Here is a 26,337-nt window from a genome sequence, read left to right as displayed (position 1 = left end):
TAACAACTGAGGTGTGAATGTTATGTTAATGATTGACTGGGGCTGTCGTTCCACTGCATATTTCGAAGCACAAGCTATGAATGCATCATTAACTGAGGCCCTGAAGCCAACCTGAGTTTCCCTCCCTCTAGTGAGGAGGCCATGGCCAAGTCTCCCACCATTAATCCTTAGGAGACTAGAAGAGAACCAGAACTATAGCTTTGACCCAATAAGGACTAACCCCCACATGGGGAAGTTTTCATAAAAGTTGGGGCAGGAGACTAGCAGAGCTCTGTTGCCCGTCTTAGCTCAGGGAAGCCCTGTCAAGTTGGCAGAACTGACAGTATTCATCCTATTTAGGAAATGAGGAATTGGAAGGCTGGCTCAAATTCTCATAACTAGTGTTTGTCCTAAGTCTAGGCCCTGGTTCCCTCCCAGTATCCCACTGCCTCTTTCCCTGGTTGGGGGTAATACTGAAGAAGAAGAGGGATGGGCAAACCTAGTAGAAATATGGGCTGGCTCCTTGTCCCAAGTCTGCCTGCAGTGGGGCAATTGCAATTCTATCCCATTCAAACTCAAAAACTATTCTTGAAGAACCTAAGTGTCCCTGGGCACTGCACAAGGGTCAGGAAACTAATGGTTTGATAATAATTAAGGACCACATCTGCCATTTACTTTAGAGTGCAGCACAATGCACAGCAGGGGTTAGTCAACCGCAGCCCATGGGCCAAATCTGACCTGCCATTTGCCTTTATAAATAAAGTTTTATTGGAACACAGCCACACCCATTTATTATTGTGGAACTGCTTTTCCACTGCATCAGCAGAGTTAAGTAGTTGTGAAAGAGATTGTCTGGCTCCTCACAGAAAACATTTGTTTTCTGCAGTGCTTATTAGCTGGGGATTGTTGAGAAAGTTGTTGTTCCGCTTCTCTAAGCCTCGGATTCCCCAGCCCCTACACTGGGCTGTGACATATGGAAAGGGGGCCAGAACAGTGGTGGAACACAGTAAATGGTTCAGATATGTGTCAGGGCTTGTGCCTTATAAACTTGTTTCATCTAACCAGCAACCCCTGGATGTAGATACTTGCACCATCCCCATTTTACAGATGAGGAAATTAAAATTTGACAAGAGGAAGTGATTGTTCTTCAGGCATGTAGTAAGGATTTAAAGCCAGCTGGTGTGTGCCAGTTCTGGCAGCCTCTTCAGAGGACCTGGGAAAGGAAGTGAGATCAGCTCCTGACCGTGTGCTCTCACCAGACAACTAAGTACAAATACAGTTCTGTGAAGTAAGGGCCTTGAAGGAGGAAGCACAGGTGCTGTGGGAGCCCAGAGGAGGGCAGGCACCCTGACCTGGGCAGTCAAAGGAGACTTCCTGGGGGAGGTGGTGATGCAGCTTCCTGTATGGCAGAGGAGGTCCCAGGCACTGGCTTCTAGCAAAAGGGGCTCCGACAGTCTGGAAGTTGCCACATTGTCACCTTTATTGCCTCAAAAAGAAGTCAGACCTCACCTGGCCTTTAGGAGGTGAGGGCACCCCAGAACCCAAGCCACTCCATAAGCAGATATAGACTTCAACAAAATAACCAGTGTCTCTCATTTCTTCACCACCTTCCCCAAAGCCAACACATCACAAAAGATTCCTGTCTTGGGATCATTGAGTCACCATTGTTGACAGTTGTCACTCAGTATATCCCTAGGAAGCAGCAGTCACCATGTTTCTTCTCTCACTGCTCCTGTCTACTGTCTCCATCTCCTCTCTGCCCTCCCCCTGCCTCTTCATTATCCCATAGGTCAGCTATGAACCACTACACTGCTGGGTCTTGTTGGGTCTTATTTCTAATCTGCCCTGAGGTAGGTGCTTTTGCTGCACCTTCCCCTGAAAGTCTAGTCTGTGTCTCATTCCTCCTTGTGTCCACTCTGAGAACCGCAAGGTATCCTGGAGGTGATGGCACTCTCTGGGCCCTTTTGGTTTTTGTCAACAAAACTCAAACAGGCTTATTGCAGACCTGCTAAATGTCAGACCCTGCAAAAGACTATCTCAGTTTCCTGACTCAGTCATTCATACATATAAGGGGAGCATTCTCCCAACATAGTACAGGCTGTCTTGGGCACATTGGCATTCGTCAGTTTCATTCCATCCATCCATCCATCCATCCATCCATCAATTTTGCACACATTTATGCATTTATATATTTAGCATTAAAAAAATTAGGACCTACCATGTACCACACTGAGACATATAAATCTTCAGGCATCCTTAACACCAATATAGGTCTTAACACATGGTAGTTTCTCAGTAAGATCATTGTTTATGTGAATGAACAAGTTAATGAACAAAGTGGATGATGATAGAAACTAAAGTGGTTGGTAGTCACTCTGTCCCAAATCTGTCTTGTTCTATCATCTCCCAGTCTCCCTTTTGGTCAACCAGTGCTTCCTTGTCCTGGGACCCTGTCAAAATCATTCTAAAGTAGAAGATTGGGATAGTAGGTAGGTAGTGGAGTTAGGAACTCACTCTCTGGTCTCTGGGAGTTTATGAGCTATGCATCTCACTATCCCACCTCATGGTACTTCTGGAACCCACCAGCTGAGATACAACTGTGGTGGAGGCAGCTATGGATTCACCAAAACTTATTTTCCTTATGGACACAGATCAGGGCCATATTGCCCAGCCTTTCAGTTGACTGGGACCATGTAATAGAATTTTGGTCAATGGAAAGAGATATGATGTTTGCCACTTCCAAGCTTGGGTCACCAACACTACCATTGGCAACCCTCTGGCTCCTTGCCCCAACTATTAGATAGGGAGAAAATGGTGGAGGCCTCAGGGGCCCTAAGGGAGGGCAGAGCCACAAGCTGGAAGGAACCTTGGTCCTTGAAAGACTTGGGGAGCAGAACTCCCCCACCTCCACCCTCTGACTGCCAACTGGGCTCTACATGTGCAAGGAGTAAACTTGTTATTCTTTCACACCACTGAAATGCTGGTGTTTGTGTTTCCACCACTAACATTGCCTTGATTGACACACAACCACTATTACCTTTGCAACTGATGGGTTCTGACCTGTTGCCCTCAAAAAACAGCTTCAACTCTGGGGCCTCCTTAATGTTAAACTCCGTTTGAAGTTCCTTCTCGACTGTGATGTCCGCTTTGCCAAAGCCGAGCCCATTCTTGCCTTTGCCCATGATCTCCACCGCTTTGCCCAGCTCCTCAGCCAGGCTCCTGGATTGCTTGGATGATGGGTTATCTGAAAAAGCCAGTATAAGTCAGAAGTTGCTAGAGCCTCTCTTACTCCCCATCTCTCAGGGAGGAGGCTCGGTTTCACTTGCTTAGCTCCTGGGCCTTCCTCACGCTGTGCTGTAATAGGTAAATTTTCAGAAACGTGACAGGATGGGAGACACATATTTTGTGAAATTGGTCATTTGGGAGGTGCATCAGGGTTCTGTGTGCTCAACAACACTGGAAGTAATACAACTTTGGGCAATTCATTCCAACTCTGTGAGTCTCACTTCCCTCATGGGTAAAATGAAAAAAATAATTGTGATTACCCCATAGAGTTGTCAAATAAGACTTATTTAGCAATCAATTATATGTTGCCTATTAATTTCTAAGAGATTTCCATGGATTGAGCCATCTAATCCTATGGGGTAGGTATGGTTATTATATGAATTTTATAGATAAGGAAACTGATTGGCAGCAAAATGTCCTACTTGCCCAGGGCCACATGGCAGTGAGATATAGCCAGGATTTGGAACCACTAAATCAGCTCTGTAACCAATATTGGCATGTTAAACCCTTAGCACAATGCTTGGCACATGGTAAGGACCTAATGCATTATTATTACTACCATTATTATTGAGCAGTTTCTATGGTCAGAAATTCTAGGGAAAAGAATGAGGGGACATGCGCACCATCTGGTAGAAAATCCTGGAGTTACAGGCCAAATTGAGCCCCTCCATTTGCCCTATAGCTGCATGTAATATTGCAGGGGACTCTCAAGCAAGCAAGGTCAGGTGTGAGAAAGATGGGGGTGGGGAGAGGTTATGATGCTCCCCTACTCTTTCTGATCCTGTCCTTTGGGGTTGGTGGTGTCAAAGAGACCTCACACTCTCAATTAAGATTCCTTGGCCCCTCGTATTGCTGGGCAGTGGGGGTGGGGGTTTAGGAGTAAGGAGCCCTTTTCTGGAAAATGGCCACAGGGAGCTGGAATGTGATCCTGGCATAAGAAGGCCTTCCTGGCCTAAATGAGAGGGGACGAAAAGGCACTCACATTTGCCTTCCTCCTTCCTGATAACACTGAGATTGCAGGCCCCTCAGTGCCCTGATGTCTGCGGCAGATGGACTGAGCCAGGGCAGGGGGGTCATTGATTCCCTTTCAAGTCAGAACACGTTCCCCTTTTCAGCCCCCACACCTCTCTCCTGTCCATCTGGAACACTTGGAAAAAGTGCAAGTGACCTCCACTGCCTGGGCAAATTCCAAGTCCAACAGAGAGGTCTTTTGTAAAGCAAAACCCAGAAAGCCTGCTTCAGGACAACTGGAACACGCCCCGCTATCAGTCAGCACACCTGCTCCTGCGATGGAACCCGAAAGTGAATGATGGTTTTCATTAAATTCCCAATCAGTGAACAGGAAGTGGGACTTTTCGCCTCTCCACTGCCTGCTCTGTCACCGTCATTGCCTTTGGTACCCACTGCCCCCAATCCATCACCACCAGCAGGTCCTGGCCTGTTGCCAGCTGCTCAGGCCCTCAGGCCTCTCCCCTGGCTTCCTTGTGGATTTGGCCCTGCCTGGCTCAGGGTTGCTGATTGACTTCCTGTCCAAATCTGAGTCTCTAAGGGAAGCAGCTCAGGGCAAGGGAAACACATGGAATGATTGTCCAAATGATGGAGCTTTTAGAAGTTCCACCCACAGCCCAGTGCTCTTGAGTATCCGGAATGGAAGAAATGAGAGAAGTAGTCTGTAATAGCTGGAATGCTGGGATCTGAAAGCTAGCTGGACAGGATCTAACAATAATAGCCTTGGAGATTCATCCACCCATTCATCTGTCCATTCATCCAGTCATTCACAATTCATTTGGCAAATCCTTTTTAGGATCTGCCATGTGTCAGACACTGTTCTAGGTACTGGGGATTTAACAACCAATAGATAAAAATCCCTGCTCTTGTTGGGGAAGACAGAAAATAAACAAGTAAAGAAATAAAATATATGCTATATTAGATGCTAAGTGCTAAGTGGAAAAAAAAGCACAGCTGGACGTTGGGAGTGGCAGGGGGATTAAGTTTAAGTAGGGAGGCTAAGGGAGGCCTAACTGAGAAACAACATTTTAATAAAGACTGAAGGAGGTGAGGAAGCAGGCTATGTGGATATCTGGAGAGAGAGAGCTTCCAGGCAGGGGAACCATAAGTGCAAAGGCCCTGACGTGGGAGTACGTGCAGCATGTTTGAGGAATGACAAGGAGTCTGGCCTGGAGCAGAATGACAGGTGTCAGGGTCAGATAACATAGGACCTTGTTGGCCCCTGAATAACCCCTTCTCTGAGGGTTGTAGAAAGATACCGGAAGGTTTGGGGCAGAGTTAGATATGATCCTACTTATTTTTAACTGGATTGTACTGAATGTTATATGAACATTAGACTGAAGGGGAAAGGGGTGGATCCAGGGAGACCAGTGGGAGGCCTCTGTAATAATCCAGGTGAGAGGTGATAATGGCTTGAGCCAGAGTGATGGCAATGGAGGGGGTAAGAACTGGTCAAAGTCTGGAGACATTTTGAAGGAGGAGGTGACTGGAGATAGATGAGAGAAACAGGAGGAGATGATAGATTGGATGTGGAGTGTGAGTGAAGAAAAGAGGTCAAGGATGACTCCACTGATGATGATGATGGTGGTGGTGGTGATGGTGATGATGGTGATGATGGTGATGATGGTGATGATAACAAGGTAACAACAACTACAAGTTATTGGGCACTCACTGTGCCAATCACTTTGCTAAATGTTACATGCTTTATCCTGGTTAATCCTCATAACAACCTCTGAGTTATCTACCATTCCAGGTGAGGAATGTTACAGACAAGAGATAGAAATCCAGAGGTCTTATGGCTGGTACACAGTTAGGCTGAGATTCAGCCCCAAGACTGGATGACTCCCAGATTCATGCTCTAACTGACCATATAGGTTAGCTGATCTGAAAAAGATTTCTTTTCCTGGAGGGAGGGATGGGATGCATTTTCCATCTCCCCTGCTCTGGGTGGTTTCCATCAGAACAGAGAGTATCTGTAGAGCCAAATCCACTCTTTATGATTTACAGTCCTGTCTTCTGATTTCTTTTTAAAATTTGCATATCAGTTTTACCCCTGTGGTTCTGGAACCTTGAATTCCAAGCTTGTAAAGATGAAATCAATGTGTACACTCCTCAGGTCTTGGCGCCTATGTCCTGCCCTGGCCAACTGGAAGTGCCAGTTTGGCTGGGGTATGGTAACAATTCAGATGTACATTGTTGCTTGGGCAGAGTGGAGCCCAGTGGGCTGTGGGTGTGTAGGGAGCCCTCTGCTGGCAGACTGAGACTTCTTGCAAGTACAGCCTTCTTTGGGTCCTAAGCTCTACCTAGAGAGAGTTCATTGTCTGACACATACTACTATATGGCACTCATTGAACTTCATTAGGTGGTTTCATAAAACAGAGACAGTTATGGTGGTTTATAGCACCTGCAGTTCAGGGAGGTTGTTTTTTTAAATATCTCTGTGCCTGTGTTTCCTCATCTACAGAATGGGGATACTAATAGATCCTATACCTTAAGATGATCCTACACAGTAAGACAAGGTGTTCAAAGCTCTGGCACAAAAGTGCCTGAAAAACATTAACTATTTTGATGACATAGGTGGGGGAACCCTTGATCTTGCTCTGACTAGGTTCTCTCTGGGAAGGGGGAGTCTTATAGAAATGTCAGGATCCTCAGCAGATCTTCTGGTTCTTGGGGAAAGAGACACAAGGATGACTAGCACCAAGTCATCCAGTATAAGCCTGGGTCTATTCTGTGGCTCTCACATTGGTTTTAGTGTAAGCAAATGAGACCCAGGGTCATGTTAGAATAGGGAATTGGTCTCTGAATGTCTGTGTGATGTGTAGATGTGTTAATGGCTAATGGACCAAGGATCAATATTTGCCTGGGTCTTTAGTAGGTAACCCTGGTTCCCTTTTTCTGAGAAGCCAGTGTGAATCAGGGGAGGGGCTGGTGGATGGGGAAATGTGAGTGTAGGGACTGGAGATTAGCTCCTAGCACAGGCAACTGGAGTCTGCCTTTCTTTAGATGGTGGTTCTCAATGGGGGACATTTGGCCATATCTGGAGACATTTCTGGTTGTTACAACTAGAGTGCTGCTGGAATCCAGTGGGTAGAGGTGAGGGATACCACTAAACATCCTACAGTGCATCCCCCACCCACCACACACACACAACAAAGAATGATCCAGCCAAAGTGTCAGTAGTGCTGAATATGAGAAACCCTAGTTTAGATCAAGCATGGAAAAGTATTCTGAGAATAATCCTCTCCCATTCCATAGGGCCAGTATAGTGTATAGAAGTGCTCACAGATGATAGGAGCTTCGGGATGGTAATCCGTCCCTTTTAGTTCCTCAAGGGTCAGCCAACAAATTCCTCTGACCATCATAATGGCCTTTAAGGCCCTAAAGGACTGTACTTCCTTTCTGATCTGATCTCCCACTTTCTTTAGCACCTCAGCTTTAGCCATCCTGGCACATTCCCACCCAGGGCCTTTACGCTTGCTGTTCCCTCTGCCTGAAATGCGCTCCTCCCAGCTATCTGCATGGGTTGCTGCCTTCCTGCCTTCAGTTCCTTGCTGAATTTTCACCTTCCCAGACCACCCTAAATAAACTTGCAGTGTCACTTCCACTAACTTTTTGCACTTCCTCTTGCTCTTCTGTTTTTCTCCATAACACTTTTAACCATAAGACATACTATATTTTTTACTTATTTGTTTATCTTGGGTCTCCCCTCTTTAGGACCTAAGTGCCACGAAGCAAGGATGTCCATCTGTTTTGTGCCTAGAAGTCTATCTGGCACATAACAGGTATTTGATAAATATTGAATGAATGAATGAATGAATGAATGAATGAATGAAAAATAAGTAAGTAAGTCGCTAAATAAATATTTCAGTTACAGCACAGTTTTGTAAGATGAATTGTACATTTGGTGTCAGACCTCGTCTAAAATCCAGACTGTACCACTTATCAATTGTATGACTTTGAACAAATTTTCCAGCCTTTCTAAGAAGTCTTTACCTCATAATGTAAGATGGAGATGATGAGACCAAGTACAGTGCCTGGAATACATATGCTCAATAAATGGCCATTATCATCATCTTCTTCATCTTCATCACCATCCTTTATCCATATTGCCATCTTCATCATCATCATTATCATCGTCTAACCTGTTCCCAGGACTCTTGCCACCTCTGCTTTAGAGGCACTTCCTAAATGACCCTAGACACAGCTCCTGATGAATCTCATTTTGGCCTGTCCCCACTAAAGGTAGCCTACCCTTCTCTCCTTGCCTCATTCATGCAGAACATTATGGCCAAAGGCAAGTTCAGTTCATTCACTCATTCATTCAACATTTCATGCAGGCCTACCATGCACAATGCCAGATGTTACTAATCAAGAGATGAATGAGATTTGGCCCCTGCCCCCCCATGGAGCCCACAAGTTTAAAAGCTGTTTCAATACAGTTTGGCAAATGCTATGAAAGGGTGAGTACACAGGATTGTGTCGGCATGGGAGGGCCTGCCAGTCAGTGTAGGTGGGAGTAAGGGTGGACACAGCCTCCTGAGAAGGTGGCTTCATGAACTTAAACCTCACAATCCAGATGAGGTAGTATAAGAAGGACACTGTGGGCACAGGGAATTATAAATGCAAAGGCCCTGAAGCTTGAGCCAGTGTGGCCTACCTGAGGACCACAAATTATTCAGGGACTAGAGCATATCTCTCAAATGAAGTGGGGAAGTTGGCCAAGTCTAGACCAAGCAGAGGACACTGTAGCCATGTTAAGGAGTTTGAGGTCTTAGAGAATCACTGAGGGTTTTTAATCAGGAAGTGACCCAGTCAGACTTGGATTTCAGAAAAAAAAAAAATACCTCTGGGTGTGCTGTAGGGACAGCACTGGAGGGGGCAGGGAGACCCTTGAGAAGGCTACTGCAGTGTTTTAGGTGGGGAGCACAGTGACCTGAACTAAGGCAGTGGCAGGGGGATGCGAAATCTGGAGAGTGCAGAGGGCTTTAGGAGGTGGTATTAACAGGACCTGGTGGGTGATGGGTTGGATGTGAGAAAAGAGAAGTCAAGAATGACCTTGAGATTCATGATTTTGACATTGGGTGGATAGTGGTGCTATCAGTTAAGGCAGGGCATGAGAAAAAGCAAGTTGTAGGGAGCAAATCAAAGATGCTGAGGCCTGTTTTGAACACATGTGGCATTTAAGACATGTGAGGGACATGCAAGAGCAAGGGTCCTACTGACAATTGACTCTTGAGCCTGGAGTCCTCAGAGAGATGAAGAAGTGAGCAACAACTCAGGGTTTGAGACTTACTATATAGTATGTCCCTGGGACAATATTGGAAAAATATTTTGTTGTAAAGAGCCTATTTATTCCTAGAAAAAACTGTTTAATCATACTTTCCCCAAGGGATTAGATTTTCCAAAAGTTACTTTAGAAGGCCTGCCAGGTTTTGAAAACTCATTTTGACTTAAACTGAGTATTGGAAGGAGTCAAATATTCAGATGTAATGAGCTTGACTGTCTCTTTTGGATAACAACATCTCTGCTGGTGTTTACTGCTTTGAAACACCTGCCGGTGGGAATGCTTTAAGTTTAAAGTATTCAAATTGGTTGTCATTAAATGTCATTAAGGAATGTAAAATTGATTGACTCTGTCTGTAGCCCCAGGTTCAGATGTCAGTTAAAGCCTCGAAGAACCATGGACTCCCCCTTCTGCCTGATTAAAACAGAGCAGTTACTTGGGCAGAGATTTGTGTTCTTATGTGGGCAGGACAGTTTCCTTTTCTTTTGTGTCTGCTGCACCAGTTTTGGAAGGGTAAATGTGTGTTGAGATCTGTGTTGTGTCATGCAAAGTGTATAGCTCAACATTGAGAGTCCAGGATCAGAGATTAGGGCCACTGCAAAAAAGAAAAGACAGAGGTCTTCTTCTTGGATGTCTGAGCTGTGCAAACCATTAGCTTACAGTTCTACTTCAGGTGGAATAGAGCTGCAGGGTTCTCAGTTCTTCCCTGAAAGGAACCATAAAACAGATGTGTAAGTGCTGGCCCACATTCTGGGGTGGATGAGAGATGTGGGGAACTGGCTGGAGGAGTCAATCAACAAAGTGGAAATGCCTGCCCTGCTCGCAGGCTTGTGCAAATAGCCCATACTGGATCTCCCCTACAAGATCTTACTCCATGGGCTCGAAGTAAAACCCAGCATGTACCCTGGTGCCAAGGTTGAAGGAAATCATTAACAGCCTGGGCTAGATGGAGATCAGAGTCTCAGAACTATTTTGATGGAATTTTACACATCAGGAATGCTCCACATTGGATGGAAGCAAAAATGACACAATCACATTTTCCCTTCTGGGAACTATCAAGGTTAAAGGCACAAAAAAGAGTGTTTTTGTTCCATGGTGCTATGAAGTGGCTGCACAAGCCAGCTGAGGAGGCTCTGATGCCGTCACATGCCCGAATTTCCTGATTCAAGTAACATCACTCAGACCGCACCAAATAAGAAGAGACTGGGACCTGCATTTCAGATGGGGTGACACAGACTCAAATGCTACAGGGGTGAGGCAGGGGGTGTGACTGTGTGGGGTTGGCTGGATAAAGATGTGGCGAACTAACAGGCATGTTTTCTGATCCAAAAGGAAAATCTCTACTCAGCTTAAGCCAGTTGTCACATTGCAAGAATGTGGGCCTGTGCCTCCAGATCTTCTATTTCTTTAAGAGCAGATGTAAATTCAATTATAATTGTGAAATCTCTCGATTGTTAAAACATTGTGTGGCCTAGGGGCACCTGGATGGTTCAGTTGGTTGAGGTTCTGACTTCAGCTCAGGTCATGATCTCACAGTTTGTGGGTTTGAGCCCTGTGTCAGGCTCTGTGCTGACAGCTCAGAGCCTAGATCCTGCTTCGGATTTTGTGTCTCCCTCTCTCTCTCTGCCCCAACCCCACTTGTGCCTCTCTCTCAAAAATATATAAACATTTAAAAAAAAATTAAAACACTGTGTGGCCCAAACATAACCCACCTGCTGGCCATCTTGTGTCTATGGGCTGCCTGTTGCATCCTTGATTTTAGGATAACAGGAAAGAAGAGGAGCCATAAAGAACGGAGAAGTGCGCCAGGGAGATCAAAGGGAACCAGAAGGGAATGGGCTCATGGGCACCAAGGAGCGAAGGGACTCAGGTTGGGTCTCAGATTGGAGTACTCTAGGTCAAGGAAGGTGAGGACTGGCAAGTGCCTATTGGATTTGAGAATGAGTTGTCCTTGGAAACTTAACCTGAGCCAAACAGTCCATAAAGCGAACCCTACGTAGGAAACAGTTGCTGACATTCCTGCCCAGAAGAGAAAACTATTCCTGGTGGTTTAATGTCTAGAAGATCTTATACCACCCGGCTGCCTCTCAGCCACCCCAGCTTCAGGTTGCATTTGATCAAAAGCCGTTTCAAGGCTTTTACATAATGTGATTAAGACAGATAATGCCACTTGTTCCCCAAAACCTGTTTCTTTTGCCTCTTCATTTATACTGCTGGAATTTGTTTCCCAGCCTCTCTTGCAGAGCTATGGCCATTGGAATGCAGGCAGAAGTGGTGTTAAACAGTGCTTCTCACCCTGTAATATGAATGTGAATCACCTGGGACTCTGACTCAGTAGGTCTGGAGCAAGGCCTGGTATTTTGCAATTCTAACAAGCTCCTATGTGATGCTGGCATTGCTGGTCCATAGACCACACTTTGAATAACACTGATGTGCACCATTTCCAGGGCTGGCCTGGCCCAGAAGCATGTCCTGTGTCTCTCAATCCATTTCCTGGCTGGAGGCAGAGGACTCAGTGGAGTACCCTAGGCCCTAAGGGATGCTTGGGTCACTAGATGGAAGGACCCTGGGCACTTGAATGACTGTATGGAGCAAAGTTTCTCTGCAGACCTGCCTGAGACTAAGATTTAAGAAATCAACCTTTACAAAACTAGATTTGGGGTTTGTTGTAGCAGTTAGCTTTCCCGAACACAGTGATCTTTAAAATATCTAATCAAAATCAGAACAATGAAAGAGTTTGGGTACAAAGGTGGGCAATCATTTTTAGAATTTGTTTCATTAAAGGACTTCATTCATCTAGCATTAAAAATTGAGCCACAATGTACAAAGAACTAGTAAAATGTTTGGCACACTTAAATTAGCCTACAACCTTGGATCTTGTGGCAAATACTGCGAATCAGCCATTCCCAAGCTCTTTGCTTCCTGAACCATTGAGGACAGAAACCTAAAATATTCACCATCTCAGACTCCTCATTTGGGAATAGCCATGGCACAGTTCTAGCCAATAAGATATAATAAAAGTCACTGGTGGAGCTTCTGAAAAAGTTTTTTTTTGTTTTTGTTTTTTTCAAGGAACATACTTGGCTGACATGTATTTTGTCCTTTTGCTATTTGCCTGTCCCTCTTTTTCCCTAGCAAAATGTGCAGTGCAATGCAAGAAGTGCCACAACCATCTTGTGACCGCAGGCTACATACAATGTATCAGGGGTGATGGAGCAAGAAGATAGGAGGAGCCTGGGTCCTTGATACTGTGAAGCTGCTAGGACAGCCATTGATTGCCTATCCCTGGTCTACATATGAGAATATGAGATAAATCTTGGATTTAAGTCATCATTAGCAGATTTTTTTTTTTTTATTCCTTGAAGCTGAACCCAGTCCTAACTGATAGAAAGTTGATCATGTGTTTGGGGCCAAGGGAGGATGAAGACTCATTTACTGAGCATTTTCCATGTGCCAGATCCTTCATAGATATTTAGTCAATCCCTATAATGACTCTACCACTTTCATTATTCCCACTTCACAGATAAAGAAGGTGAGACACAAAGAAATGTACCTTAGGCCACATATCTAGTTCATGGCAGTGAACTTTACACTCAGGCTTGCCTGGCTCCCAAACTTGTGTACTTTACTCCAAACCTTGATGTCATCTATAGACAAAGTGTGTGGGTGAGTCAAGTTATAAAAAACAACAACAACAACAACAACAAAAAACACTTTAGGATTTACCAGTGCTTGGCATGTGGTCTTTGGTAAATACTGATGTCAGTAACAATAGATTCCAAAGGGTTCACTCCACTGCTCTGGCTAAAGATTGCCCATCACTGGGCATCACTGGGAGGCCAAATAGTGAAGATTTCTCTCACTTCAGGCCCACCTTCAAGTTTCAAGGGGATGGGGTATGCAGGAGTTGGGCGAGCATGCAGGATGCGAGCATGCAGGAGTTAAGCCAGAGGAGGCTGCTCAGCTGGTTTGCAGCTTGGAGAACCATTTCTGAGGACAATTCCAAGCTGTCACTTCTCCATGAGACACTCAGTGTATACAGTTCAGACTATTCTAATGGCATGAGTATGGATTCAACTACAAAGTCTCGGAGAGCAGAAACCAAGGCCTCTTTTCTCTGGGGCTCCCATCGGACCCACCCAAGGCCTGGCACTGAGCAGAGCTGAGTAAAAGTAGGATGAATCAGAATGCAATAATATTAGTTGTGCCCAATGGGTGCTCACTAGGCACTCATGACTGCATACTTGAACCCATTTTCATCACCACAGCAACCTGCAAGGGAGACATTATTAGCATGTTTGTGCAGAGGAATCTAATAATGATAAAGAGAATGGCAGCCAAAACATTTCTTAAGCTCTTATTATGCACTAGGCACTGTGAGAAGCACACTAGGAATTATATCCTATTGCTAAATTCCCTATTTCACAGCCAAGTAAAGAGAGGCTCAGAGTGATCCAGGTCACCTGCTCAAGGTCATCTGACCAGTAAGTGGCAGAGTCCTGCATTTGAGCCTAGGACCGTGAACCTCTAAGCACTGAACTTCATCCCAGGACATGCACTGGTCACACTGGAGAGAAAAGGAAGCCTGTGAGGCATCAGGGTTAGTGGAAGGCAAACTGACAGAAGGGAGAAAGGGCTATGCCACAGCAGCAACCAAGAGGAGGAGAAGAGAATGTAGGGGGAGGGGCTGCATGGAAAGGGGCAGAAACCAAGAAGGGGCAGCACTTGTACCTCACTGCCCAGCTCTGGAACCTGAGTCCTTGCCAGGCTTCAGGGAATCTGGATGCTAGTCAGGCCAGGTACAGACCAGCACCAGGTCTTTGGGAACTGACACACAGCCAGACATTTCCCAGGAGTGGCTTTGGAAGCAGGATTCTGGAATCCAGTGTTGACATCTACTTTCTGTATCCTCCCAATCCTTGCACGTGGGAAGTGGTGTGGCACAGGGTTTGTAGTCCCCACTTGTGAGCTCTGTGACCTTGGGCAAATCGCTTGGCCTCTCTGAGCTTCTGTTTCCTCAGCTATAAAATAGGGAGACAAATGGTGCCACCATGCTGGGTTGTTGTGAAGATCAACTAACTTAACGTTTTGTGGGGCACTAAGGACAGTGCCCAGCACACAGTTAGTACTGGCAATGTGAAAGCTGTTATGAAAATCCCTCCAAAGGGCACAGCTCTGTGCCCAGTGCCCCAGGGAAAAGAAGAAATGTCCACTGAAATGAAGAACAACAGTCCAAAGAACAAAAGTGGACAGGCAGAGTTCAGATAAAGGTGATGGTCTGCAAATCTTTGCTCAAGAGCTTGCCCATAGCTGCCACCATTTATTGCCCTCTGCTTGTGTTCCAGCAACTTAACATATTATCTCATTTAATCTTTACAACAATCCAGTATGGTCGGGATGCTCCTGTCCTCGTAACAGAGGGGAAAGTTGAATTTCAGAATATAAAGACACTGATGAGTAAAAGTTGGCTTTTTACCTTCAGTGGTACAGAGGAGCAACATACAAATCAAGACTAAATCGAGCGTAGTATTTTGCAAATTGCTTAACATCCCTGGACCTCAGCATTCTCATCTGGAAATTGGGAATGATAGTATATCCATATTAATTTTAAATATGTTAATAATATGTGTTCTCATCTGTTCAGCAATATATAAAACTTCTCTGGCTTCCAGGAGCAAAGAGATGGATCTCACCCTACCCATCACCCATCACCCAGGAGTGGGGGACACTCACGGAAGAGCACCATGAGGAAGCGGGTCTGGTTCAGCATCTGGGTCAGGCCAGCAGGTGTTAGCACCAGCAGGTTGCCTTCCTCCACAATATGCAAAGGCTGGGATATGTTGATGCTGGCTTCCTTGACGTCCTCCTCTGGGAAGCCCTGGACAGTGGAGCCGCGAGAGGCAGCCAGCAGCAGGGAGATCCATAGCAGCTCCATGGCTATTTTGTAGGGCCACAAGGAGGAACAGGAGCCCTTATCAACACAGGTGGCAGGGCACCACGTCATCATTCCCTCCCTGACTCTCCTTCCCCGCCCAGCCAGTTTGTTTATGGAGAACACGGCCCGACCATGGCCCACTGCTCCCTAGCAGTGCGCACACATGGCAGTAGCACTGGAAGAGATGCAAAGTGTTAGCTTAACCTCAGCCCCTACGTAAACTGTGCAGGGATAGTTCAGAGCAGCAGGGCCCTGCTCAGAGCTCCACGAAGCCAAATCACATGCCAGCATTTGAGCCCACTGGCTTCCCAGGCAATAGTTGAGACTACTGTAGAGATGAGTCCCACTCCAGAGTCCTGGGATGAGCCTCTGGACCCCAGAAATAAGGGGTAAATTCCCCATCACAGCTTCTGCTTCACACTCCTCCAGCTCCTGCTTGAATGCCCCTTATAATGGGAAGCTCATGACCTCACTTCTCATTCATGTATCCCATTTGATTTTTGAACAGTTTTTCTCAACTGTACATATTTCTTTTAAAAGTCATGAGGTGCCAGGAATTGAACCCCTCGTTGGGCTCTATGCTGACAGCATGGAGTCAGCTTGGAATTCTCTTTCTCCCTCTGCCTCCCTCTCTCTCTCTCTCTCAAAATAAATAAATAAACAAACATTTTTTAAGTCATAATTGTAGGTCACACTTGTAAAAATTCCAAGCAATACAATAAAAACATGTTAAGTAGAAAATAAAAATGTCTCTCATAGTCCCACCTCTGAGAAAGCTACTATTAACAGTTTGGAATGGATCCTTATACATATTGAAAATTCCTATATAAATGCACATTTGAATGTACAATTTTAAACATAAATGGAGTCAGCTATGCATATTGTTCAGTGTTCTGATTTTATTACTCCATAATGTGAAATATATCCTAGGTACTTCCCTATAAAAGTACATTCCTTTTTTTCTTTTCCTTTCCTTTCTTTTTTTCATTTTCTTTCTTTTCTTTCTTTCTTTCTTTCTTTCTGTCTGTCTTTCTTTCTTTCTTTCTACATTTTTTAATTGTTAGAATGGTAGAATGGTCTGGATCAGAAGCTTCCTTTCTGTAAGTTCCACTTTCCCTAATTATGTCTTCCTGTCTTCCCTAACAATTTAGAGCATAGAATCACCTCTTCAGATCTTTGTAAGTACTCCTGAAGCATAGAGCTATTTCTCTGTGTAGCGTGGACTACCTGAGTATCTTGAAGAAGAAGACCTATAGCAGGTAGGAGTGGGTGCCTGGGTGGTTGAGTCAGTTAAACGTCCAGCTCTTGGTTTTGGCTCAGGACATTATATCACGGTTTGTGGGATGGAGCCCTGTGTTGGACTCAGCACTGCCAGCACCGAACCTGCTTGAGATTCTCTGTCTCTGGTCCTCCTCTGCTCACGCTCTCTCTTCTCTCAAAATAAATAGAAAGAAAGAAAGAAAGGAAGGAAGGAAGGAAGGAAGGAAGCAAGAAAGAAAGAAAGAAAGAAAAGGAAATGACCTATAGCAGGTATATTCTACGTCACACCTTCGGATTAAATTTATAAGTATTTTAACTTCTTTGTTGACTGCTGTAGTCCTAGCACCTGGTATTTATGGTAGGAAAATGGACAAGTGGTGAGAATAAATACATGAAGGAATGAATAAATGATTTTTGCCTGGGAAATAGGTTTGTCAGACTATCTGAAGGCTTTTAAAAAATAGATCTGATGTAATTTTTCGGCCTAAAATATAGAGAATGTGACCAACTCTAGCTCTAAATTTTATGAGTAAAAAGGTACTTAACATACTTGTCATGTGCCAGGCACTGTTCCAGTGCCTTCCATGCCATCACATCTCTTATGACAACCCTATGAGGTAGGAATAGCATTATTATAATCCTCATTTAATGACTATAAAACAAGGCACAGAAAGGTCACACAGCTCATAGGTCATAGACCCAGGCAATCTAGCTACAGAATCCATGCCCCTAACCACAATGATATACTGTCTCTCTAGTGACCCACTGCAAAATGGGTGCAGTGGACAATATTTTGAGACATTAGCTGAGGCTCCCCCACCCTGACACCCTGTACCTTCCATCACTCAATCAAGTCCTGCCTTGGAGGGGAGGGCTGAGACTGCAACAGAGAACAGAGCCAGATTTTTTATTTGGGGTTGCAAAGCAGGCCTTTGAAAACTCACAGCAGCGACCAGGCACTTGCAAGTCGGGACTCAAATTGTAAGAATGGGTTTTTTTGGTTTGTTTTGTTTTTTAAAGAAAGGGGTTCTGAGTACCCTGTGGTTTATGCTCTGAAGCATTTTTTTTTTTTAGGAACTGAAGACAAGAGACCAAATGTTGTAACAAAAGATGCTCCTTTGCTTTTATTGCTCAGGAAATTCCAAGGGTTTTGGTCCAGGAACTATGGATGAAGACCAAATAAATATCAGAATGTATCTGGTCATCTGAATGCCCAAATATATATATTTATGTTAAAAAAGAAAAACAAGCCCCAAGAGAGTAATTTGCACCCCCCCATAGGAAGCAAGACTTAATTGCAGTTTCAACCTACCCCAGGAATGTGACCTTCTATTTGTAATTTTTTTCTTTAAAATTTTTATTTGAATTCTAGTCAGTTAACATTACAGTGCAGCATTGGTTTCAGAACAGAATTCAGTGATTCATCACTTCCATACAACACCCAGTGCTCGTCATAACAAGTGCCCTCCTTAATACCTATCCCCCATCTAGCCCATCCCCCACTCACCTCCCTCCATCAACACCCAGTTTGTACTCTATCTTTAAGAGTCTCTTGCGGTTTGTTTCCTTCTCTCTCTTTTTTTCTCCTTCCCACATGTTCATCTGTTTTGTTTCTTAAATTCCACATATGAGTGAGATTATATGGTATTTGTCTTTCTCTGACTGACTTATTTTGCTTAGCATAATACACTCTAGCTCCGTCCAAGTAGTTACAAATGGCAAGATTTCATTCTTTTTGATGGCTGGGTAATATTCCATTGTATACATAGGAATGTGACCTTTTAAAAGTCAACCTGAAATTTCCTGATCAGCAGTAGTAAGATAATCTGCATGATTAAAAAAAAAACAAAAACAACAAAAACAACAAAAAAACATGCTTGTACCTTCCCAACAAAAGATGCTCTGGCCTGAAACAATCCTTTCATTTGTTGGCTAATAACATGTTGCCCCATTCTCCTGCCTATAAAAACCTTCCATTTTGTACAACCCCTGGGAGCATCTCTCTACTTGCTAGATTGGATGCTGCCTGAGTCATGAATTGCTTAATAAAACCAATTAGATCTTCAAATTTCCTAGGCTGAATTTTGTGTAACACTTACAAATCACAGTATCACAGGGACCCTACCCTGTTTCTCCTATGCACTGAAACCCCAACCCTGACTCTTTGCTGACCATTGCAGCCCCAGTACCCGGTATCAGGCTAGCCCATAATACTAAGTAACATCATTATGTATTAAGCTAGTATTTGAGCTTTACCTTCACCATCTTGTTAACCCTTACAGCATGTCTATGAGGTAGGTACAGTTATGATGCCCCCTTCACCAAGGTGGAGACTCATACAAAACCACCCAACGGGTAGATGAAGGAGCACGTGGGCTCAGGTACATCTAAACCCAATGCCTGTGGTGTAAACCAGCGTTCAGGAAACTGACTCCCTGCCTTTTCTTGTAAATTCAGTGTTATTGGATCACAGCCACATCCATTCTTTTGCTATTGTCTGGCTGCTTTAACTATAATGGCCAAGTTCAATAGTTGCAACAGAGACTGTATGTGGCCAATGACACCAAAAGTATTTATTATGTGCCTCTCAGCCTGAAAAGTTCTCAAACTTAGCATCTAAATCACCATGCTGCCCATGCCCCTACATTTCACTCACACCTTAGATCTTGGACTCCTCAAATTTGTAAGTCCACTATTAGAGCTTAGCATCTCCATCTGTAGAATGAGTGAGTAGTGCCTACCTCCCAAGGTAGTTGTGGGCATATGATAAAGAACCTGTGCTCCATTAGCACTTCTTATCCTGAAATTCACATGGAGCTGTTTAAACAGTACTTATGCTAGGCCTCCACCCAGACCAACTAATTCAGAATCACTAGAGTAGTGCCCAGATAGCTGTATGTTTTAAAAGCTCCCCAAATGATTCTTTTATTTTTAACTTTCTATTTGGAAAATTTTGAATATATGCAAAAGTAGACTGGTTGGTGTGCCTCCAGCATCATTCAACTAGGTTTACTGTCACTACCAATCTTGTTTACATTCTTATCACTTCCTGCCCTGAACTGTTTTGAAGCTAGTCCCATATCTTAACATTATTTCATCCATAAATAATGAATTATGAATTGTTAAAAGGTATTTTTTTAAAAATAAAACATAACCACAATACTATTATCCTACTTAACAGAATGAACAATAACTTCTTATCAAATATCCAAACAGTGTGAAAATTAACCCAGTTATCTCATAAAGTTTGATTGAATTGGGGTCCAAATGAGATCCATGTGTTGCCATTGATAGTCACAGATAATTCTGTCTTGCAGTCTGTAGGTTGAGAACCATGCAATCGGGGCATCTGGGTGGCTCAGTTGGTTAAGTGCCTGACTTTGGATCAGGTCATAATCCTGAGGTTCGTGGGTTTGAGCCCTGCATCAGGCTCTGTGCTGACAGTATGGAGCCTGGAGCCTGCTTTGGATTCTGTGTCTCCCTCTCTTTCTTTGCCCCTCCCCTGCTCACACACTCTCTCTCAAAAATAAACGTTAAAAAAAAAAAAAAGAGAGAGAGAGAACCACGCAGTCAAATGAAATCAACCAAAGCGAGTCATTTGGCCTGAGTGGATGGCAGAGCATCGGAGTGCAGGCCAGGCTGATCAGGGCTATGGTGGGCTCCCCCAAAGACCTTTGACAAGAGTATTCCTGCATGTTAATGGCCAGAAGACACGTGAAAAGATGCTCAGTATCACTCACTGTCAAGGAAATGCAAATCAAAACCATGATGAGATACCACCTCATACCTGTCAGAATGGTTAGACCCAAAAAGACAGGAAATAACAAGTGTTGGCAAGGATTTGGAGAAAAAGGAATCCTCTTGCACTATTGGTAGGAATGCAAACTGTGTGGATAGGAATCCTGTGTGGTAGGAATGCAGCCAGTGTGGAAAACAGGGTGGAGTTTTCTCAAAAAATTAAAACTGAAATTACCATATGATCCAGTAATGCCACTTATGGATATTTACCCAAAGAGAACAAAAACACTAATCTGAAAAAATAAAGTAACGCTATGTTTATTATAGCATTATTTACAATAGCCAAGAGATGAAAGCAACCTACGTGTACATCCATAGATGAATGGGTAAAGAAGATGTGGTGTATACATATAACAGAATATTATTTAGCCATAAAAAAAGAATGAAATCTTGCCATTTGCAATGGATACACCTAGAGAGTATAATGCTAAATGAAATAAGTAAGACAAAGACAAACACCATATGATTTCATTCATATGTGGAATTTAAGAAACAAAACAAATGAATAAACAAAGGAAAAAAAAGAGACAAACAAAAAAACAGAATCTTAAATACAGAGAACAAACTGGTGTTTACCAGAGGGGAGGTGGGTGAGTGGATGGGTGAAACAGATGAAGGGGATTAAGGGTACACTTATTGTGATGAGCTCTGAGTAATGCATAGAAATGTTGAATCGTATTGCACACCAGACACTAATATAATACTGTAGGTTAATTACATTTCAGTAAGAATAAACAAATATACAAATAACAAAGCTAAGGAATACTTGTAAAAAAAAAAAAAAAAAAAGAAACCAGCAAAGAGGTGCCTGGGTGGCTCAGTCCATTAAGTGTCTGACTTTTGATTTCAGCTCAGGTCATGATCTCATGGTTCATGGGATTGAGCCCCCAGTTGGGTTCTGTGCTGCCAGAGGGGAGCCTACTTGGGATTCTCTCTCTCCCTCTCTCTCTAATCCTCCCGCCGCTTGTGCTCATGAATGCTCTCTCTCTCTCAAAATAAATAAATAAACATGAAAGCAAACAAACATCTGCTACATGGGATACTGTCTGATTCATTAATCATTGAATAAAGCCAATAAGATCTTTAAAATTTACTCAGTTGAATTTTGTTTAGCAACTGAAGGAGCAAAAAAGTGAACTGGATACATTTCCAGGAAAAGAGTGGGAGGGGGGCAGGTTGTGTGTGTGTGTGTCTCTCTCTCTCTGTCTCCCCCCGCCCCGTTTCTCTTTCTCTTCCCCCACCTTCCACCTTCCACCTTCCACACCACACCCTTTACTCTTTCCTGCGACCCTCTCTGACCACAGCTCAGCCTTGATTCATCACAGAGCTCCTCCTCAAACTCTGGACCCCATTGTGACTCAACCCCTGACACTGTACCCTCAACCCCACCCAGACCCCTGCTCCTGTCCGGAACCCCGGTTCTCCCTGCACCCACCGCTTTGGCCTGTAATCCTGGTGGCTCCTCTGTGTCCCTCTGGGGAACCCTCAGCCCCAGCCACAGCCAATTCCAAGCCTAGATCCAGCCTGTACCCTCCACCCCCACACAGGGAGGAGTGCCATCATAGAAAACTCTTATGAATAAGAATAAATAAGAATAAGAGTATTTAATGCAGAGGGCCTTTCTACCAGTTACCACTGCTCTGAGCACTAAATGTCCCTGGTCTCCAACACTGAGAGCCTCCTGTCCCAGCCAGCATCGTCTCTGGTCCAGCTGGATCAATGGCCTCCTCTCTACTTATATTCTTTTTGCTCTCCTCCCAATCCATTCATCACACAGAATTTAGAGATTTTCTTCTAAAACACAGCTTAGATCACATCACTGTCTTATGGAGAAGCCAGGAGCCTGCCATCACATACAATATGGTGGCGTCTCAGGACTCCATCATCCCGTTTCCTGTGACCTCAGCCCTGTGCTCTCCCTCCTATGTCAGCATGTCAGCCAGGCCGGTTCCTTCCCTCTCCTAAGGCAGACACTGCTTGGGACCTTTGCCTCTGCCTGGAACACCCTTTTCCTGATCTGTAACCTTTTTTGGTCATTCAGGTCCCTAACACCAGCTCCTCTGAGGTGGGTCTTCCCAGGCCACTCTGTCTCCCCACTACTTTTGCCTCCAGCATTCTCGGCCACATCACCCCCATTTGCTTCAAATCCTGTATTATTATTTCTGAGTGTACATGCTTTATTTTTTTATTAAAATTTTTTTTAACGTTTATTCATTTTTGAGAGACAGAGACAGAGCACGAGCAGGGGAGGGACAGAGAGAGAGAGAGGGAGACACAGACTCCGAAGCAGGCTCCAGGCTCTGAGCTGTCAGCACAGAGCCCAACATGGGTCTTGAACTCACTAACTGTGAGGTGATGACCTGAGCTGAAGTCGGACGATTAACCCACTGAGGCATGCAGGGGCTCCACAGTTTATATTTCTAAACTTTTTACTGTAAGTGCCTTTGTTCACAGCTGTTTTCCCACCTCCTAGAACAGTGCCTTGTCCAGATCTGGAACTCAGTGAATGTTTTTTAATGAATGAATGAACAAATTATCTAATTTAATTCTCACACAAACCCCACAGTGTATTTCAGTGATTCTCAACCATTGCCACCCATTAGAATCTCTTGGGGAACCTCAAGAAAATACTGATGTTTGAACCCAAATACACTAGGTGTAATTTCATTGGTCTCTTTGGGGTGCGATCAGTTTCTTTAGGTGATACTAATGTGTAGCCATCTTCTCAGTAAACCACACTTAAATTTTAACCATCCTGGCAGAAGGAATGTGGCCAGGGAAGGGCCCATCCATCAGAATTGCCATTTCATTCAAGCCCATACCTGTAGGAAGTCTGGTTACACGCAGGCCCACTGGGCCGAGTTGGGGCAGCAAACTCCGGGGCTCTTGAGGAGGGAAGTCGTGGCCTGAAGAACAGACTCCTGGTTTCCCTTTGTGACAGAATAGGACCCGGAGGCTGCCGAGTTTCCTAAAGAAATCCAGAGGCAGAAATGAAGACCCTTCCCAGACACACGGGAACCACAGCAGCCTGAGCAGCAGTGTTCCACATTCTGGGGTTCTGGAGACCAGGGTGGCCCTGGAGAAGAATGGCCATTGTTGGGTAAGAAGGCCCTGCACTTGCTGAGAGGAGCTTGCCCAAGCACAGGGGTGGGGCTGGAGGTCACAGGGAACACCAGAAACAAAATACATCCCGGCCAAGAGTGGCACAGGGTGGCACAGAAGTGTCTAAACATTGGAATTGGAATCCCAGCTCTGTCCCTGAATAGCTGGGTGGCCTTGGGCATGTCGCTCACCCTTTCTGAGGCTCAGTTTTGTCACGTGTAAAATGGCATAGAACTCACAAGGCTGTTGGAAGGGTTAATGGAGCTGACTGGCCAAAGTGAGCTGCAAGGGACCTGGAGGGCAGAAAGCTGGCCCGTGTCTCTTCTCCTAGCCTCTCTCCCACTCCCTGCTGCAGCCACACTGGCCTTCTTGTCGCTCCTCCAATATGACAGCCACTCTCCCACCTCAGGGGCACTCATGGTTTCTGATGAGGTTTTGGGGTGATGTGGGGGGTTCATGGGGTTTGGAGCTGACAGCCAGGAAAGAATTCTTGAAGATGTCTTTGGTGCAAAAAGGTGATTGTATTAAAGCCGGGGGACAAAACCCTTGGGCAGAAAGAGCTGCCCAGGACCCTGTGGATAGACTGGTTATATACTTGGGAGTTTATGTGCTAAAGAAGACTCCCAGGATACTGGAGGCCTAGCTACTGTCACCCTAAGGTTGTTTTTCCCTCCAGCAAAGCATTAGCATTAAGACAGCAGGGAGCCTGCCTTAAGTATTTGTCAACAGGCTGCAGGTTATAAGGAAATTCAATTTTATCTGCCATTTCCTTCTGCCTTTGTTTCCCATATCAGTTTCTTCTATAGTCGGCTCTTCACCCAGGTTTACTGTCTTATCTCCTGTAAGTCTTTGCTCAAACATCACTTTCTCAGCCTGGGCCTTTTCCCCATCACTTTGTTTAAAACCATTAACCTCCCCAATCCTCTTAGGTACTTTCTGTCTCTTTCTAGGCTTTAGTTTTCATCACAGTAGTAATCACCTTTTAAATTCCTTATCCTTTACTTTGCCTAGTGGCTAATAGGTGCTTAAAGATGTTTGTTGAATGACTAAATGAAAGGCAGTTATTGTATTATTAGCAGTAGCAGCAGAATTATTGTCAGAGTTTGTAGCCTCCAGTTCTGTGTGGCTGGATTCTTATCAAATACTGATGGATAGCAGTGAAATTGACTTCAGGTCCTCTGAAAAGCAGGTCATCTGACCATCCATCTTCCTGAGACTAGAGAATGTATCTTTAGATCTGGCTGCAGATTTGCAGATAAAAGCGGTTGCCTGGGACCCATTAGAGGCCTAGGCATTGAGGAAGTGGAATTTGAAGGTCAAAGAGATGATTTGCTATGGCCATGCTTGGCAGGGAGGAAGAGGAGCTGCCTCCATGGGAAGAGGCAACAGCAGCCTGGCCAGGAAATAAGCCAGAGCCTCAGGGAACAAAACACAGTGGAGGATGAACACCCAGTGTGATGCTAACCACTGCAAAGCAAGGCAGCTGACGCCTAAGCATCCTCTCCAAGAGGCACTCATAGCCCCTTTTCATTGGAAGGACTTTGAACCACTTCTAGTGCTAAGGAAGAAAGGTGATCTGAGGTCAGAGAACATCAGAGGTCAATTTGTACTTGCTGCACATAGCAATGACTGGCAGACAAAAAATGTTCACTAAATGTTAATCCTCATTTACTCTTCATTGACTCAACAAGTATTTATTAAACTCTTAAAGTGTGGCAGGGCACTGTTATAAGTCCTGAGGAAACGGCTGAACATCTAAAATCCATGTTCTGGTGGAGTTGATATTCTAGTGTGCATGTGTGGGTTGGGGGAGGGGACAGACAGCAAAAGTGAATGAGTAGAAAATATTGAATGGCAGGTAGGTGAAGTGATGGCTGTATTAATTAGCTTAACTGTAGTAACCATTTATGTAATGCATATGCCACATACCTTAAATATATAGAATTTTATCTGTCAATCATTTCGTATTAAAACTGGAAAAAAAATTTTTTTTATAGAATACATTGAATGTTAGAAAGTGATAAACACTGGGGCACCTGGGTGGTTTGGTCAGTTGAGTGGCCAACTTCAGCTCAGGTCATGATCTCATGGTTCACGGGTTTGAGCCCCATGTCCGGCTCTGTGCTAACAGCTTTGAACCTGGAGTCTGCTTGGGATTCTGTGCCTCCCTCCTGCCCCTTCCCCATTTGCACGTGCGCTTGCTCTCTCTCAGAAATAAATAAACATAAAAAAAAAACATTTAAAAAAGAAAGTGATAAACACTAAGAAGGAAAATCAAGCAGAGAAGGAAGGTGGGAAGTGTCAGATGGGAGAAGGTTCCAGTTGGGGTTAGGGCCGTGGCAGAAGGCATGCTGAGCAGGGGCCTGTGTGTGAGTGGTGAGACAGTGAGTGAACCCTGTGAAAGGAAATTTGTGGCAGAGAAGCCAGTGAGCACAAGGAATGAAGCAGGGCTGGAGCCAGCTCACAGGGGTGTGCCAGAGACAGTTAATAATCAGGAACTTTGCAAGCCGGTTTTTAAAACTTTGGTTGATTGAAATTGGCCATGGTGGGAATATTTAACCACAGATATTGGCAAACACTATGAGACAAGATGTTTTTTGCTCTTGTTCTCAGAGATCCAGTTAACCAGCAGCAGGGAGAACAAAGGGCAGGCAGGCCAGTGTGGCTGGAACAGAGCTAGCAG

At 44.6% G+C, this 26,337-nt stretch overlaps 1 protein-coding gene across 1 annotated transcript in view; it reads right to left on the bottom strand.

The window, feature by feature from the left end:
• The window catches only part of PDILT (protein disulfide isomerase like, testis expressed), a 42,619-nt gene extending 18,995 nt beyond the window's left edge, over positions 1-23,624 (bottom strand). Inside the window, exons 1-3 of the mRNA XM_043560389.1 lie at positions 23,375-23,624; positions 15,293-15,496; positions 3,017-3,223 (exon numbers count right to left, since the gene is read on the bottom strand). Of these exons, the coding sequence (XP_043416324.1) occupies positions 3,017-3,223; positions 15,293-15,494 (409 nt within the window). The 5' untranslated portion in view covers positions 15,495-15,496; positions 23,375-23,624. The remainder of the gene's footprint in view (positions 1-3,016; positions 3,224-15,292; positions 15,497-23,374) is intronic.
• Between the last annotated feature and the right edge of the window lie 2,713 nt (positions 23,625-26,337).

Source organism: Prionailurus bengalensis, chromosome E3 (assembly GCF_016509475.1).
Source record: "Prionailurus bengalensis isolate Pbe53 chromosome E3, Fcat_Pben_1.1_paternal_pri, whole genome shotgun sequence".
NCBI lineage: Eukaryota > Metazoa > Chordata > Mammalia > Carnivora > Felidae > Prionailurus > Prionailurus bengalensis.
Note: the sequence above shows the minus strand (reverse complement) of the source record. Positions and strands in the feature narration are given on the sequence as shown.